Below are 16,162 nucleotides of genomic sequence, written 5' to 3'. Positions count from 1 at the left end.
TTCTTACTTAATTTAAAACCATATCATAGACCAAGGCTATAGTGCATGCAACTGTGCTATGACTCAGCATGTTACAGTGGATGAAACAGTGCCATGAGTCAGCAGGCTACAGGATGCTTCTTGGCACAGTGTATGCCATTCTGTATATAGACTTCTTTGTGGCAGCCCACAATAACATCAGACAGGCCCACTACAAAGCAATTCCTCGAAATATATAAAAAATGTTTATTACATTCACACTTTCCTGTCATCCTGACAGGTAACCCAAACCAGCAAACATTTTGACGTTGAATAGATGTTGATGTGTATATATTTTGCTCTTGTTTGGATTGACATTATCACCGTCCATCAAATGCTTGCTGTCCTAAACTATACTAAATTAATTAAGCTAAGCAAAGTGAAGGCTAACCCATGCTAAGATAACCTAACCTAAACTCAGCTCATCTTAAATCTATCGACTCAGCTCAGCTCAACTCTTTACCGTGGCCTAACATCATATTGTAAAAATGTTGTGCTTGTTTGGGTTGACGTTGAACTTGGCTGCCTCCTGTAGGCTACTCCTGCCTGTCAAATGCTTGCTGGGAAGAATCTGTGGGAAAACACTGCCAATACAAACCTTATATTGTTTTAGCACCAATGACTTCAATGGAAGTAGATCTTTTGTGTTATGCTTGATAATTTTGACATGATATAAGGCTTTTAACATGTGTTTCAAAAACTGTCCCTAACTAAACTAAACTACACTGTGGGCTGTGGCTGTTGTCAGTCCCTCCCAGTGAGAGCAGGTTTGTCTATCAGGATGGGGTGTGCCATACATGATAATTGCTGATAGTGCTGCTGGGTGGCCCAACCTCACTTCCCAGAAAATAACTCAGAATGACTATACTACACATATACTGGCACACGCACTAATGTATGCACACATGAATGAACACATACTGTACATGCGTGTGTATGCACACTCACACTCAAGCTTTTATTGGGAAAAAGGAAAAAAAAAACAACTATCAATCTTGCTGCAAAGTTTGTATCTAAATGTCACCAAATACAGGAGAAAATGTAAATATTAAGAATGATTTTGTAAATGTTGTCTTGTTGTAAGAAATGCTCCCTCATCCCTCTCAATCTCCTATATTGTTACACACTGACTTCTATTATATTGAATGTATCGAATTGCTTTTATATACTACTATGCTTTTTTACATGATATTGTTGATATGTAGAATTGTTTGTCTATTATCCATTATTTATTTGACTTTATCCTTTTCAAATGCTTTGGCAACATAGATCCTTTCTGTCATGCCAATAAAGGAGATTTGAATTTGAACTTGAATGAGAGAGAGACAGAGAGAGATAGATAGAGAGAGAGAGAGAGAGAGAGAGAGAGAGAGACTTCATGTCTGTTTCTTGCCTTTTTCTCTGTACTTGAGAACTTTAAGTTGTTGCCAGATGTAGCCTATGAAAATAAACCTCAAATATTAAAATTCCTTTATTTTGAGTTATTGTGTGTTTAATTTTGGATACAATGCAGTCCACTTTGGCCAGTTGAGGGGAGACAGTAGGCCTGTAGTGCTGGACAAAAAAGCTTAGAGATTGTAGATATGGTGGGGCGGATCTATTGAAGCTTTCTTGAACTTGAACTTGAACCTGTCTGTTTAAGCCAGTGGTGTCCAATGATGTGCCATCAATGGCCAAGGAAAGACAGTATTTTGTTCCAAACAAATAATAATTTCACTCATTAGTTTCCCCTCTCTGATTAAAGTTGTCTTAATTAATGAAATCAGCAGGTTAATGTTTGGTTGTAAAACCTCCAAAATCTTGGCCTTCCTTCGTATTGGTGACCACTGGCTTACTACTACTAATAATCTATAGCCTATAGATTAAAAAGTAAAAAAAAAACAATAGATAAAAAAGTGTAAACAATAGATAAAAAAGTGAACAATATTTAAAAAAAAAAAAAAAAAGAATAAAAGAGGACAGCCTATAGACCATCAAGTAAAAGCAAGTCTAAAAAAAGTGCAATTTTAGAAGTGACAACTGGAACGATCAGAAGAGTGCTGCCTAAGAGTCTCACGTTAAAAGCTCAGAGACAGTTACATGGTAGTGATCACCTTGTTTTTAGCTTGACGACCATTTCGTTTTGAGTTTATCCAATGGATTTTGAAAAGGCTTCATACACGCGCCAACCCATAGGCTAATCCTTCAAATGAAAAAATGGAGTTACTCCAAAATTTGTGTTACAAGTTTTCACATGATAGCAGCGATATCTTCATCTATATATCATCTTCATCTGTCCCAATCACCCTTAATTCACCCTATCTTCACTGCCCAAGTATGGGCTACTGATAACAACATAACTTGATGAATATGGGCCATCAATCTAAGAAATACACACACAGCGCTTCGCCCCCATCTAGTGGCCAAATATATAATTGTAACATTTCAGGCTTCAGTAGGCTGACTGTTTCTTTGCAGCAAATGTGGGATGTCTTGGTTTGAAAGTTTCAACTGTCTATTTCAACATAGGCCTATTACTATCAACGGAGACAAATAAGACTTTTATTGTAATAAGCCTGGATTTGTAAGATTCCATAATAATTAGTCAAAATAAGACATTGTTTATTTGATTTGATTTATTTATGTCATGCATGTAAATAATGTCCAGCCCACACGGTTTATATGACACCAAAACTAATTTCTTACATAGCTGGTATGCTTGCAGCACTTGTTTATATTTGACTCACCGGTATGAGTCAAATATAGCCTAAACAAACTGAGCTGCAAGCAAAATAATGGAAACAAACTGAATAAAAAGCAAGCAGTCTACGCCATGCCACAAATAACCTCAACTCAGATAAACCTACACAAGTAATGAGACATTTGGTGCAGCATGATGACGACTTGATTCCAGGAAACGTCTCTCGTATGGAGAAAACGTAACGGCAAACCCATCAATCTGGCAGTTTTATGTGTCCTTGCATATCGGCAGAGCTGCATACCTGTTAAAATATGGCTCATGGTCTTTGCTAAACCATTACGAGCCACACTTCAATTCGGTCGACGTATAATCCACCAAGCAAGTGAATTTTGGTTGGAGAAGATTGTGGGAATAAAGGTCCTAAAAGTTACAATTATATTGAAATAAGCACTACTTGACCAATTATATGTATGCCGAATTAAAGAGCGTCTCCAACTGATTCAGAAAAGTGTTTAAGTCATATTTTAAAATGCTTGTAGCTTTGACTTAAAGCAAAGTCACACTAAGTTGCCAGGTTTTTGAATGGTGTTCGGGATACAGTTTCAATAAGGGATAAAGTCACGAATTTGGGCTTATTATAGGTCCCTGTAGAGAAGAAGAAGGGGATACTAAACAAAAATGATCGCTAACAAGGGGTACAATAAGGGTGAAGTCAAGACGCGCGTTTGAGTAGCCTAGTTTACTAAACCCGTCAATTTAGCAAGCCTACCCAGATGCGTATTGAGTAGACTAGGCTTTAGGACAAACAAGGTTCAAACAAGGCTGGCGAGTGTTAAGATCACTTTAGGGAATAAAGGTTGTTTGTAGATTGTTCTTGTTCTCCCAGTTTTCACAAATAAATTAATCAGCGCCTTTATCCTGTTTGCTTTACTTAGTTACTAAGTAAGTTTACTGAAGATGGAAAAACAAATGTCAAACTGACTTTACTGAGGTTCAATGTCCAAGTGTGAACAAGTTGTGCCCTCCTTACCAGCGGTTTCCGACACGTCTGGTATGCTTCATGTGTGTTCTTGCTGTATGCTACATATGTGCGGATATGGGCGGTGTCTGAGGGGGATATAAGGAGAACAGAAGATAACTGATTTTTTTTCCCGATTGCAATTTTTTGGTGTTCAGTCAGTTGACTTTTCTTACATTGGCTACTATTGCCTTGCTAAAATGGCATTAGTTGGTAAAATCGCAGTAGTGACTGGAGCAGTCCAGGGTTTAGGAAGAGGACTCTCGGAGATACTTCTGCAAAACGGTGCCAAGGTAAAGTTCTGCCTCAGAAATGTTACTAAATAACATTTAGGCATAGCCTACATTGTTGAGATGTTGGGGAAAACATACGTTTTCCCTTTTTTATTCTGGCCTTGTGGATGTGAATGTGTGTGAGGGAATAGTGGACACTGGGGATTTGTATGTCTGCTGTTTCTTTTGCAACTTGAGCTGCACTGACACAACGTCCGATCTGTTAGCTGGCAATAATTGACATTATGTGTGTATGCTGGTAAGGAAGTGTAGGCTACAGTTAATTTTATTCAAATGTTAATGCAAATTGGAGAATGAAAATTTAATTTTCATTTTGCACTTACATTATTTGGGTCAAAATGGGTCAAAATGAAAATGTAAATGTAGCCTAATAATCCAAGTTGGATTCATATTAGCCTACATACTAATATGCATTTACTGACAACATTAAAATGTTAATTAAAAAGCTATTTGAGACAAAGACATGAGGTTTTCAAAGACATGAGCTGCTTTATGGTTGACAATATATTAAATGTTGATTCAAATTAGAAAATTCAAATGCAATAAAACCAGTTCGGTCAAGCTTGGTCAAGCAGAAGTGAGCATCTGTGGCCAAAAAAAAAAAAAAAAAAAAAAAAAAGATTCACTGCCTAGGCTAATTAACCTGGTAACAGATGTCACAAATGCAGATCTTACTAAATTCTTACTTTATTTCTTAAACTTACAGTACTTCCAAAGCTGTATCCATAAATGTATTAATAGACAGGCTTCTAATCCATCCTATAATTTCTTTAGTAAGTGGTGTCATTATTGCATCTCATCTCATCTCATCTCATCTCATCTCAGCAAGGATCTATGGCCTGGGGATAGGATAATAATTGGAATCCTATCTACATATATGGATGGCGTAGTAAATTATCCTTCATCCTTGAAAATGTATTTCACTAAAACTGCAAATCTGTGACTCCATTACCCCTTGACCGAGCCTATTAAAGCTGCAATAAGCAATTTTCGACCACTAGAGACAGAAACCACAACACATTTGTAAACTTGAAAGATGCATTTTCTGGAGAAAATGTGTGTGATTGCTGAGAGCACAAACTGTTGCTTGTAACAAATACCTAGCATAATTATGTGGTGTGTGCAGGCACGTATGTGTGTGGACGTGTCCGTGTGGGTATGTGCATGTGTGGGTGTGTGTGTGTGTGTGGTTTTGTGTCTCTGTGTGTGCACGTTTGCATACCTGTGTGTTTGCGTATGTGTGCTTGTGTTTGTTTGCGTGTGTGTGCATGTCTGTTCCTGTGTGCACGTGTGTGTGTGTGTGAAAAAATTAGAAAAAGTAAGAGAAATGGAAGCAAGAAAGACGAGATTCTAGAGTTTAAAATGAGTAATAAAGCAGGGAAGTAGTAAGTGGGACTATTTACAGTTGGAAGCAAAAAGTGTGAAAAAGGTCAAAGAATGAAAAAGGAAAAAAACTGTGAAAACAGTGTTAGAAGAAACAGTGCATTGAGACAGAGTGCAAAGTTGAGAAGTGTGTAAGAAGACTGACAGTAGAAGCAGAGAAGGAGTATCAATTGTAGGAAGAGTAGAAAGAGTATAAGGAGTATTTTGAATAAAAAAAACAGTATAAAGGTGAAACTAGGAAAGGAAGGGAGAGTTTTTAGACATCACTGACTATGGATATTGTGTTAAAACTAAAGCGGCTGACGCAAAGTATAATATGTGTATGTGTAAAAATAGTAATGTAGGAATAGAAGATGTATTGTGAGTAGAAAAAAGTAAGAAAGTGACAAGTAATAACGTTAGAAATGTACAAAATATATATAGTAGCAAGAAGTAAAAAAGTATGAAAATATGTAAAAGACATGTTAAAAAGGTGAAGAATGAAAAAAGAAGTGGAGAAGAGCTGCATGCGTAAGGAGAGCTGCAGTGGAGCAGAAGCTAGTGTGAAAGAGAGTGGAGCACTGGTGTCGAACAAACGTTAATAACTCAAAAACTATACGTCATATCGCTTATAAATTTACACCGTGAGTGAGAGCAGAAGTAGCTGAAGGTTTTGACATATAACATGTGTTTGTAGTGTTAAAAATGTGGGAATTATCACAGTTTAAAAAAGGCATAAAAAGATGAGTATGGAGTCTATGGAGTGGCTAGAGTGTGTGATGACATCACGCACTATAGCAGAGCTCCATTGACTCCCATTATAAAGATAGAAAAAAGTATAAACTTAAACTGTGATAACTCGAAACGTACAAAAAATATCAAAAAGCTGAATTAGAGGTGACCCGTTTAAAGTTTGAATGGAGTTTCTAGCTTAAAGTATGAAAGAGTTAGCCTGGTTCCAGACTCCTGAATCGCGACCCGCCCACTCTTCAGATTTGGTCAAGCGATTCAGAGTCTGGTGTTGCTCTATTCAAAGGCGATTTCTCGATCCGAAAAACGATCGAGCCAATCACTGCCTTTGTGGCCGAGACTTTCACAGTTTCACAGTGTTGATAAAGTCAAAATCACCTACGGTTGTGATGCAGTGACAGCAGAAAGGCATCCAGTCGGTCCAAGCCCCTACTGAGTATTTACTGTGGAACCAGGTAACTTGATGTTTTCTTTAGACAACGGTAGATGTTACTTAAGGCTGTGTCCCAAACATGATGATTAGTGATGATTTCTGTACATTAAGAGTGATGACATCAGCAGAAGATGTATTTTAAAGGCATGATTTTAACTGGGTAACATTAAAGTACTCTAACACGTTACTTTTAATAAAGACTAACTTAGTAACGTAACTAGTTACTAGTTAGGGCAAGTAACAAAGTAAAGTAACTAGTTAGTTTCAAAAGTAATTTTCCCCAACACTGGTCACTAGTGATTGGTTCGGGAAAAATCACCCCCCCCTACACAGAAAACGGCTAACATAGAGGCAATGTTAGACTGAATAAGGAGTGGAAAACTAAATGGCCATTCAGTCTGAATATCAGGCTATGAAAGAGTAGTTAGAGTTCAAAAAGGGCATGGTTTCGACATTCCATCCATTTTTAAAAGTGACAAAAAGTTCTATATTTTAATAAGTATAATACATATCAAAAAGTTGTATAGAAGCACACTTCTCCTAAAGAAGCTGAACAGTTTCAAGTTTGAAAGGAGTCTCTAGGTGAAAGTATGTAGGTGCTGAAAATCAAGTCAATCAAATAATAAAGAGCGAAGATAACATAGGTGTGATTGCTGAGTCAGCAATCACACCATAAAACTAGGCTACTGCACTACGGAGGCCCCTAAGGACAAACTTAGCAAATCACAGTTCATAAAGGCTAACAGCTAAACTAACCATACCTACGGAGAAGTGTCACTTATTGCAGGTTTAATATTTAGTGATACTGTCAGCAAATGTGCATATTAGTACATGAAAATACAAATTGGATTATTACATTCAAATTTTAATTTTGACCAAAGTAATGCATCCCAAAGTGAAAAATGAAAATGTTTAGGTGCCCGCCTAATCAAAAGACCAACTATGGCATACAATACTATGCAACCCAAGATACAGATTTGTTATCTTTTTGGTAGTGGTAAAGTATTCAGTTGCATATTGACACCAGATGACACTGCAAAACAAAATCATGCCCTGCAGAAATCTTTCAACATAACTACTCACAGAAAACAAAATGGAGAGAATCAGTCAACAGTGGCTGGAGTGATGTGATATTAGCATCCACAAACAAAACGCAAGCAGCAAGCCACAGCCAAATATTGTGCAGCATGTCGCTGATGGTAATTTTCCCTCTTGATATGTTATGTGATGAGAGAACTCTATGTAGCGTGTTAGCTAAGCTGAACATACTATAGTCTGAGGCAGGATAACTGTTAGCAAGTCTCCATTTTACTGACTGGTCTTGATGTATATCAGGTCGCCCTCCTGGATGTGAATGAAACCGGGGGGAAGAGTTTAAAGGAAGCCTTTGATAAACAGTATGGACCAGACAAAACTCTGTTCCTGAAGTGTAATGTTGAGTCAGAGGAGCAATTCAAAGGTAAAATCTTACCTTAGTATCACACACACACGCCCGCCCGCATGCACGCACACACACGCACACACACACACACACATCTTCTCCTTCATGTGCTTACATACATTTCAGAAAGTTGTTGATAACTGCATGTCAGTCAACACCTCAGGAGGAAGACCTCAACTCAGATGTGAAATTGAAAAGTTAATCACAATGTGTTATTTGCTACTCTGAATTTTCCATCAGTCTTATGCTGCTAACTCTCTGCAAACAGCTGCCCTTCAGAAAACCGTGCAAACCTTTGGACGACCAGACATCATGTGCAACAATGCTGGCATCATAAATGAGACTGACTGGGAGAAAGCTGTCTCCATAAACCTCGTAAGATGTAGAAAGAGCACTGAACTGCAACTGGTTGTGATTATGTCATGTTTACTAAATAACAGCTGTGACTTTTGTGATTCACAGTTTGTGCTCTTGCACCACTCCCACTAGGAAATTCCGATTCTGTTCTGTTTCATGCATCGGAGAGTGGAAAGAGTGATTTAGCAACCAGCTGACATGAGCTTTGTAATGTTACATGAATTGTTGCTTGTAGTCTTGCACCACTACCAACAGGAAAAATCTGAGTTTGTTCTCTTTTCAGCCATTAGAGAGTACAAGGAATGATTTGGTAACCAAATGATTAAGGGGAATGGGCTTTTTATTGCAGCCTATTCAGTTCCATTTTACAACATTTTGTAACACAAACGGCTGCCTGCAACAGACGCCGATGTAGTAATGAAGGATAGAACGACTTCTGCTGTGGTTATTGCTGTAAAATCAACAACATACTAAACCTCTACCATACTGTGATGTAGATGGGTGTTGTGAGAGGGACCTACCTGACTCTGGAACACATGAACAAGTTGACTGGAGGTCAGGGAGGGGTCGTCGTCAACGTAGCATCCATGGCAGGTACGACCCACAATGCACTTGGACCAGTGCATTGTTGTCATTTCAACAAGGGGAATAGTGGGGAGGATTTTCCTTGCCTTTCTTTTAAAATCTACAGTAGTTAGTAGAGAGACACATAGTTTTTTTTTAGTTAGCATTTAGTCTGGGTTTTATGTAACTGTTGTTCATAACATTTGGACAATAATGTATTAGATATTTTTTTAGCTTCAGTTGTAGAGGCCTAGAATTATGGTTTTGATAGATAAAGAAATACATAGGATAAGATAAGGAGAATTTTATTGATCTGAAAGGAGAACTTGGGTCACTGCAGCAATAAATAATATGAGATAAAAATCCAATAAAAAAACCCCAAAAACATGTAAGATTAAAGATACAGAGCTCCCATTGGGTAGAGATAATTCTCACCAGACTTCAAGAAGATTTTAGTATTGGAAATTTCCAAATACTGAAATCTTGCACCAACAGCTTCCGCAACATGCAATAAAGCAAAATGACTTGATTTCCTTAACTTTTCACACATAGAAGTTTATTAGATGTCTCTATTGGTGAATAATGTATTGCATATCAACCATTTTGTCAATTTACTCCAAAATAATGTCCTAGGTCTGTATTTGTGTTAAGATTAATGGAACACATTTAGATTTAGGAGCAGATTTAGCAGGTTGCTCTTATACTGAGCAACCTACAACAAGTACAACAGAATAATAAGCTTACATTCCCAGAAAGTCAACATTACAAGAAACCACTAGTAAGGATTGCAAGGGACAGATGTAATAAATAGATGTCTAGAATAGTCGTGTTTGATAGATAAATGCTTTGTAAAATAAACACGAGCCAGGGAGAAAAGGTAAAATGGGTTATTTGTGCATTCCTATTTGTCTGGATATTGGCAACTCAGAATTTTGAACCATGATGTTGACTGATATGAGTCATATGTACCATCCTACAGGTCTGGGTCCTCTACCGAGCATTCCTGTCTACACAGCCACCAAGCATGGAGTGGTCGGCTTCACTCGAGCCATGGCGGTAAGCAAGGTGTTTTTATGATAAAGTCCGGGGAGCTTAAACCTGAAATAAGCATTTTCAGTCCTTATAACCAATCCTGAAACTAATGTGTGCTATCTGGAGATTGCATTGAGACATAATGATATAAACCAATATCCACACAGCAGCCAGCTGGGTTGCTGTTTTCACCTCTTCTCTAAAGCTTGTTGTCAAATGCCGCTCCTGAACGAAGCTCCTCCCGCTTCATTCAGTAGCTTTCAATTTTTTTTTAAACTAGCTTGGCTACTCCCTCGCTGTTTAAAAGCGGCCCTCTCCCCCTCCCATTCCTGAAAAAAAAATCTCGGAATGGTGGAATCGATGAAGTGAGCGAGTAAACTTGTTAAACTAGTAAACTTGTAGACTTGCTATCTACATCTTCACTTGTCATTGTGGGACATGTAACCTTCAGCAGGAGAAACTTCTGCAAAGTGAGACTTCTCCGCAGGTACATTTAGCTTAGCTATTAGCATTTATCCTTCCATTTGTCCTTCGTAGGCCTCCTTCGTGTTGCGGTTTCTGACGCCCTCTAGTGCTCAGAAAAATGGCTTATTGCAGCTTTAAGAAAACATCTGGATTTTGCATATGAGCAGTTGACACAAGAGCAAGCACACACATGGAAGTAGTAATACTGTTCACATGCAGGTCTGTAAAGTATCGCAAATAACTTTGATGATTTTCAGGTCTTGAAAAGTTTGGGAATCGCACTGAAATTTTAAGAATCAGAATTTAGGGCCATGCACATGCTCAGTAAGACTCAGTTCTGACTTGTTAGGGATTCTAGAATTCTAGAATTATTTTTCTCTGCTAAAAGTGTCTGGAACTCATAAACTCAGAACTCATATTATGCAGCCCTACTAGCATGCTGGCTAATGTCGGTAATAGCAGCACAGAAAACACACACACTTGCAGAGTAATGTGGAAGTTATCCTGTATGTCTAACCTGATTTGTGTATGTGTATGTGTATGTGTATGTGTTTACTAGGCTGCCTCTGACATATCAGGCTATGGCATACGGTTCAACGCCCTTTGCCCTGCTTTTATCCAAACTGACATCATCAATGCCATGTATACACCGGAGAAAATGGGACAGTTCACCCACCTGATGGATGCAACCAAAAAACTTATGGAGAAGTTTGGAATGTTAGAGTGAGTCTTTGCTCATGTCCTTTTTGTAATGACAGTTGTAAGCCTTACAAAACAACACACCTTACAGTTTGTTAATGCCCCATAGCATTTCATGGTATTGGAAATCTTAGGAAAAACGAATTATCAAATATTTCATTTTACCTTGCACTGAAACAAAACTTGATCAAATGTCTGTCTACCCTGAATGCTAAGAGCAATCATTTTATGACCAACAAGTAGATTAAGAAAAAACAGTAGAAAGGAAGATCGAGGGGAAAAGTACCTTAACCTATATTGGAATTGAACCCTTCAGCAAACTGAGATCCCTTGATTTTCACCAAACTACACAGGGACATGAAACATCCGGGGCAAGACAACATATCCATATTATCTGATGGTTTTGTTACAGTGAGTGCTGTCATGTGTAAAGTTTGAGGTCACTTTTGAACATTTGTGAATGAGTGATAGGCCTATCACACATCTAAAATACTCAAAAGGCTTGTATATGGGCGTTCACATGTGAATGATTCTTTGCCTTAGTTCTGATACTACACAAGTAATGATAGATCAACCAGGATTGCAATGTACAAACCAACACTCCAGCTTGAAACCAGAATTTTTTCTGTTGGCCTGCTTTACTCCTTTAACCCATTTGTAGAACAGACTGTCCTTTCCACTTAGAATAGATTGTACAGATCCAACCGGATCTAACACAGCAAGAACTCAAACACACATATTACTGCACAGTAATGAGCAAATAGTCCAGGGGTGTTGAGGGTAAATACCTGACTGACTATTATTGTCTGAAATTTTGGTAGCTTAGCTCACAGTAGCATCCAGCACACCCTCAGCACCAATACACTGCGTTGGGTATATGAAATGGCCCATGACCTTTTGAGAGTTACTACAATGATCATGATGAACTTTTCTTTAATGTATTGCATGTGTGAGAGAGGCAAGGAGAGAAAATGCAACAGGAAAAGGTGATTTGACGATGAAGATTTTGCTGAGTTAGTTCATATATGATATCAAATCAATTTAGTAGCACTAATCTGTGGATTTCACTGCATGTGTGAAAGGGACTATAGTAACACAATGCTGACACACTGCACAGGGATAACAAGGTCTCACATGAGGTGCAAAGGGACAATGGAATACACTTATTTGTATGCTCTCATGTGCTGATAGTATACTGTGAAATCATTCTACCTTTTCGTTCCAGGGTGTCTGAGGTAGCCAAGGAATTCCTGCAGCTGGTGACAGATGAGACTAAGAATGGAGAAGCCCTCGTGGTGCAGTGCAAAGGATCAGATTATATCACATTCCCTTCACTAGTTTAAATTTAGTGTTTGGCAATGACAAAACACAACATCACTATCCCAAGCCCTTTGACTGCATGCTATGTTCAAGGCTACTCTGATTTTCAGTGCTTTGCTATGTGAAATCAAGTGTTTTGTAAAATACCAAAGCTCAGCAGGAAATAAACTGCAGCTAAAAATTCTGAGATCTAATATTTATGATTAGGCTAGATGTACATTGTACATAGAACAGTCTAACCTTTACAATTTTAACAAGTAATTATGTTGATTTCCAATACGTTTCTCAATCAGTAATGCTTTTCCTTTGTGTATGTGGAGGATTTCTTTATGTTGACTATTGCTGAATTTGAATCACTGTATTTGCCAACTACAATATACAGTATGCACACAACTTGTGTCCTAGTGACATTTGTCCGGCGACATATCGACATCTAGCATAGTAGCACAGTACATACTGATACACATGACAAAGGGGCAACAGGACCTCACATACAGTGTGAGACATATGACAGACAGCAGACTGCGCATTTCACTGCACAAATACACATAAAGCATTCAGTTACAATGAGCTTCCAGGCAGTGTAGCACACAGTATGGTTGTAGCCGTAGAGGAGTATGAGAAATCTCCAACAGAGCACTGGACCTATATTGATTGATTGATTGATTGATTGATTCGTTCATTCATTCATTGATTCATTTGTTCATTCATTCATTCATTCATTCATTTGTTCATTCGATTGTTCATTCATTCATTCATTCATTCATTCATTCATTCATTCATTCATTCAACCCTGATTTAATTCTCAGGAAACACACTGAGCTTTGGAGCCCTGTTTTTCAGTTGTTTCAATAGATTACAAATAGGTAAAACAATACTTAAAATGCAAGAAAGGGGAAGCGAATGAATAGGGAATAAAAATGAATCCAGTTAGAGGTAAAATCAAACCATAAAATAATCCAGATTTAATGAGGATGCCATTTAAAAGACCATCCTTCCTATTGAAAAACAGAAATAAAGAAAACTAAAAGGACATCAATCAAAGCAATGACATTCAAAACTAACAAGAGTTAGAATCTGTGACTTGAAATGTTGCAAGGATATTGCAGGCCATTCCAGGTATACCATAAGTGAGTTACACTGGGTAGGCTAAAGTGCATAAAATAAGTTAAGAGCATGAAGGATTAACGCAGTATCATGAGGGTGAAAGTGGCATGTGACTTGTGCAGACATTGTGAGAAGTGCAGGGTTGCGTTTACAGAGTTTACAGATAGTAGGGATTTTCAGGGTGTGGTGACTTTTATTCTCACACTCTTTATGTGTGACAGAGTAGTCCACACTGGAAGGACTACCTGGTGAGAAAGGTAACTATGCAAAACTCAAGCAAGATGTAATAAGTTAAATGTGTTTGTTTTCGTGTTGATCAGAAGAGGAACGCTTGGGCTTAAAATGTGTTCACTGGAGGTGTTCATTGGACATGTGGGGAGTCCATATGTGAAGAAAAGAGAAAAGAAAATCCAAGGCACTCTCCTGAAGTTAAAAAGCCTTTATTGACCTTGGCTATTTCATGTTAAAACCTAAGAAAACGCACCAACGCGTTGCGGCCCCACCAGGCCTTCTTCAGGGTGCAGAGAACAATGAAACATACAGGAGGCTACAAACACAGGTGTATATAATCAGACAGAGACTAACTGCTTCTCCCATCAACCTCCAATTGCCTTGTCTGCCTGTCTAAACTGAATGCCTCCCCCCCCCAAAAAAACAACAAAAAACAATACAGAACAAGACACATAGGCCTTTGTGTTGGTGGTCTACTTATAGCAGTAGACTATACTTGAGTTGAATGCCTGCAGTATAACTATATTGTCCCCCCCCCCCCAATTTCTGCTTTCAGCCCTTTCAGAATCCTCATAGAATGTAATTAGCAAACTTTACCACAAGGTGTCACTGTTCAAGTTTGAGTCTCACATACATGGATAAATAGATATACAAACATAAAAACATAAAAACATACATATTTCTCAGCCATGAAGAGGCAAATATAAGGCATAAATAAGATGCTACCATGGAAGCGGGGTGTATGAGGAGTGGATGGGTATACAGATGGGTATACTGAATAATACTACATACAACTATATAACACTACATAACACTATATATGCACTCATTGGGAGTGTCTTCAAACATCAAATTAGCTACAATTCAGAGAATTAATCAAATGAGTCTTTTTTTCAACCATAATGAAGATAAAAAGATAATCTCCATGCACGGACTGCATCGCAATATACTGTGTTTAAAAGCTGAGCTTTCAGCCCCAGGACATCATCAGAGCATACAGTGTGGAAAACAAACATCAAGATAAAGACCCACTTGAATCTCACACAGGTGTAACACGATCAGTTCATTAGTCAAATAAACCAGTCAGAGCATCATCTTTCAGTTTGGCATCTAAGGAGGCAAGCGTTTTATGATTTTATGGAGATGATAAAAACATTCATGTGGTCTTAAATGCTCACTGCTGACCAATGTAAGCTCTTGAAGAGAGGTAAAACCGGTGCACCAGGGTTGAATAGCCTACATATAATGAAAATACTGCAGTGTAAATGCCCTTCAGACTGGTTACAGGCCCCTTTTAACTTATAACTCGTCAGGTGATCAGCATTAGCAATGCCCCTTTAGAAACTGTACCTTGGTGTTTCAATCTGAAATGGCCGCCTAGGGCATTCGTCCCCCCTGCACCCTCTGCCTGTACATGAGAGTATACCAAAGGCTAGGTAGCAGCAGTGACCCGACCCCTGTCTGTCCCACTACCTGTAGGAGGGTCTTTCAGGGTCGAAATAAGTAACTTGACTGTAGATTATTGGATGAAGTAATACAACTTGTAATACTGAAATGCTGTGAAGCGCCATGTGAGGCTGTTGGTTGGGCATGTGGTAACTTTAGTTTTCAAATTATCCCAATTTTTTGGGGCAGTTTTGACATCAGCCTTGCATTCCAGGCTGCAAACACTTGTCTACACGTGAACAACATTGAGAACTAAGGTCTGTGTGATGTCTGAATGAATCTGCAGAGCATTAACAGATCCATGTGTGCCACATTAAGGAAGTTACTTGAAAGGTGTAACCTCAGTTTGAATCCTATTAAATGATATCCTTTTGTACCTTTCTTTCTTGAAGAAACCACTGATCTAATGTGACTGAATTTGTCTAAACAACTAAACAGGACTGCATTGCTTTCATGAACAAATGTCAAATCAGTGTTTTCTTTAAGGAGGAATGCTTCAATAGCATTTTAATATGACCCACAGTGTCATGAATAGGGGTGGGAATAGTAGGAATGATGTGTGTGTGTGTGTGTTTGTGTATTGTCCTTTTAAATGTCTGTGCACAGCCCAGTACGGTTAAACAGTTTATGGGACACACACACACACACACACACACACCTTTCTCACTCGTAATTATCTTTCTTTCAATATTTCTGTTAATGTGGATGGAAAAAACTAATAATGCGGAAGAGGATTGGAGCCACGTGTGAAAAATGCATTTGAGTTCTGAGATTCTGACTTTAATCTCAGAATTCTTTTTTGTCATGAGAAGTTTTATTTTGAAAATCCCAGACACTGAAGAGCGGAAGTGTTATTGTTGCTACGTTAACTTGACACCAGCAGTTAGACGCCTACCACGTGTCCTTTTTTCTGATTGGGCGACGATTTTGAAGCTCCAACTGACCA

At 38.3% G+C, this 16,162-nt stretch overlaps 2 protein-coding genes across 2 annotated transcripts in view; both read left to right on the top strand.

The window, feature by feature from the left end:
• The window catches only part of pfdn1 (prefoldin subunit 1), a 326,057-nt gene that overhangs the window by 176,365 nt on the left and 133,530 nt on the right, over positions 1-16,162 (top strand). The gene's annotated exons all lie outside the window — the stretch shown is intronic.
• Positions 3,827-12,825, top strand: LOC139916104 (15-hydroxyprostaglandin dehydrogenase [NAD(+)]). Its single transcript, XM_071904896.2, has 7 exons — positions 3,827-4,009; positions 7,890-8,013; positions 8,264-8,370; positions 8,850-8,946; positions 9,896-9,972; positions 10,973-11,136; positions 12,338-12,825. Exons 1-7 carry the CDS (start codon positions 3,917-3,919, stop codon positions 12,453-12,455), a joined length of 780 nt encoding a protein of 259 aa, XP_071760997.1. The 5' UTR covers positions 3,827-3,916; the 3' UTR covers positions 12,456-12,825.

This window comes from Centroberyx gerrardi, chromosome 11, assembly GCF_048128805.1.
Source record: "Centroberyx gerrardi isolate f3 chromosome 11, fCenGer3.hap1.cur.20231027, whole genome shotgun sequence".
NCBI classification, from domain to species: domain Eukaryota; kingdom Metazoa; phylum Chordata; class Actinopteri; order Beryciformes; family Berycidae; genus Centroberyx; species Centroberyx gerrardi.
The sequence above is the reverse complement of the archived record's forward strand: the minus strand, read 5'-3'. Positions and strand labels throughout refer to the sequence as shown.

Excerpts from the sequence above, each read along its gene's own strand:
- LOC139916104 (XM_071904896.2), top strand. The coding sequence starts at position 3,917 with ATGGCATTAGTTGGTAAAATCGCAGTAGTGACTGGAGCAGTCCAGGGT. Across the intron at positions 8,014-8,263 it reads GTCAGAGGAGCAATTCAAAG|CTGCCCTTCAGAAAACCGTG; the intron begins GTAAAATCTTAC and ends CTCTGCAAACAG. Across the intron at positions 9,973-10,972 it reads GCTTCACTCGAGCCATGGCG|GCTGCCTCTGACATATCAGG; the intron begins GTAAGCAAGGTG and ends TGTGTTTACTAG.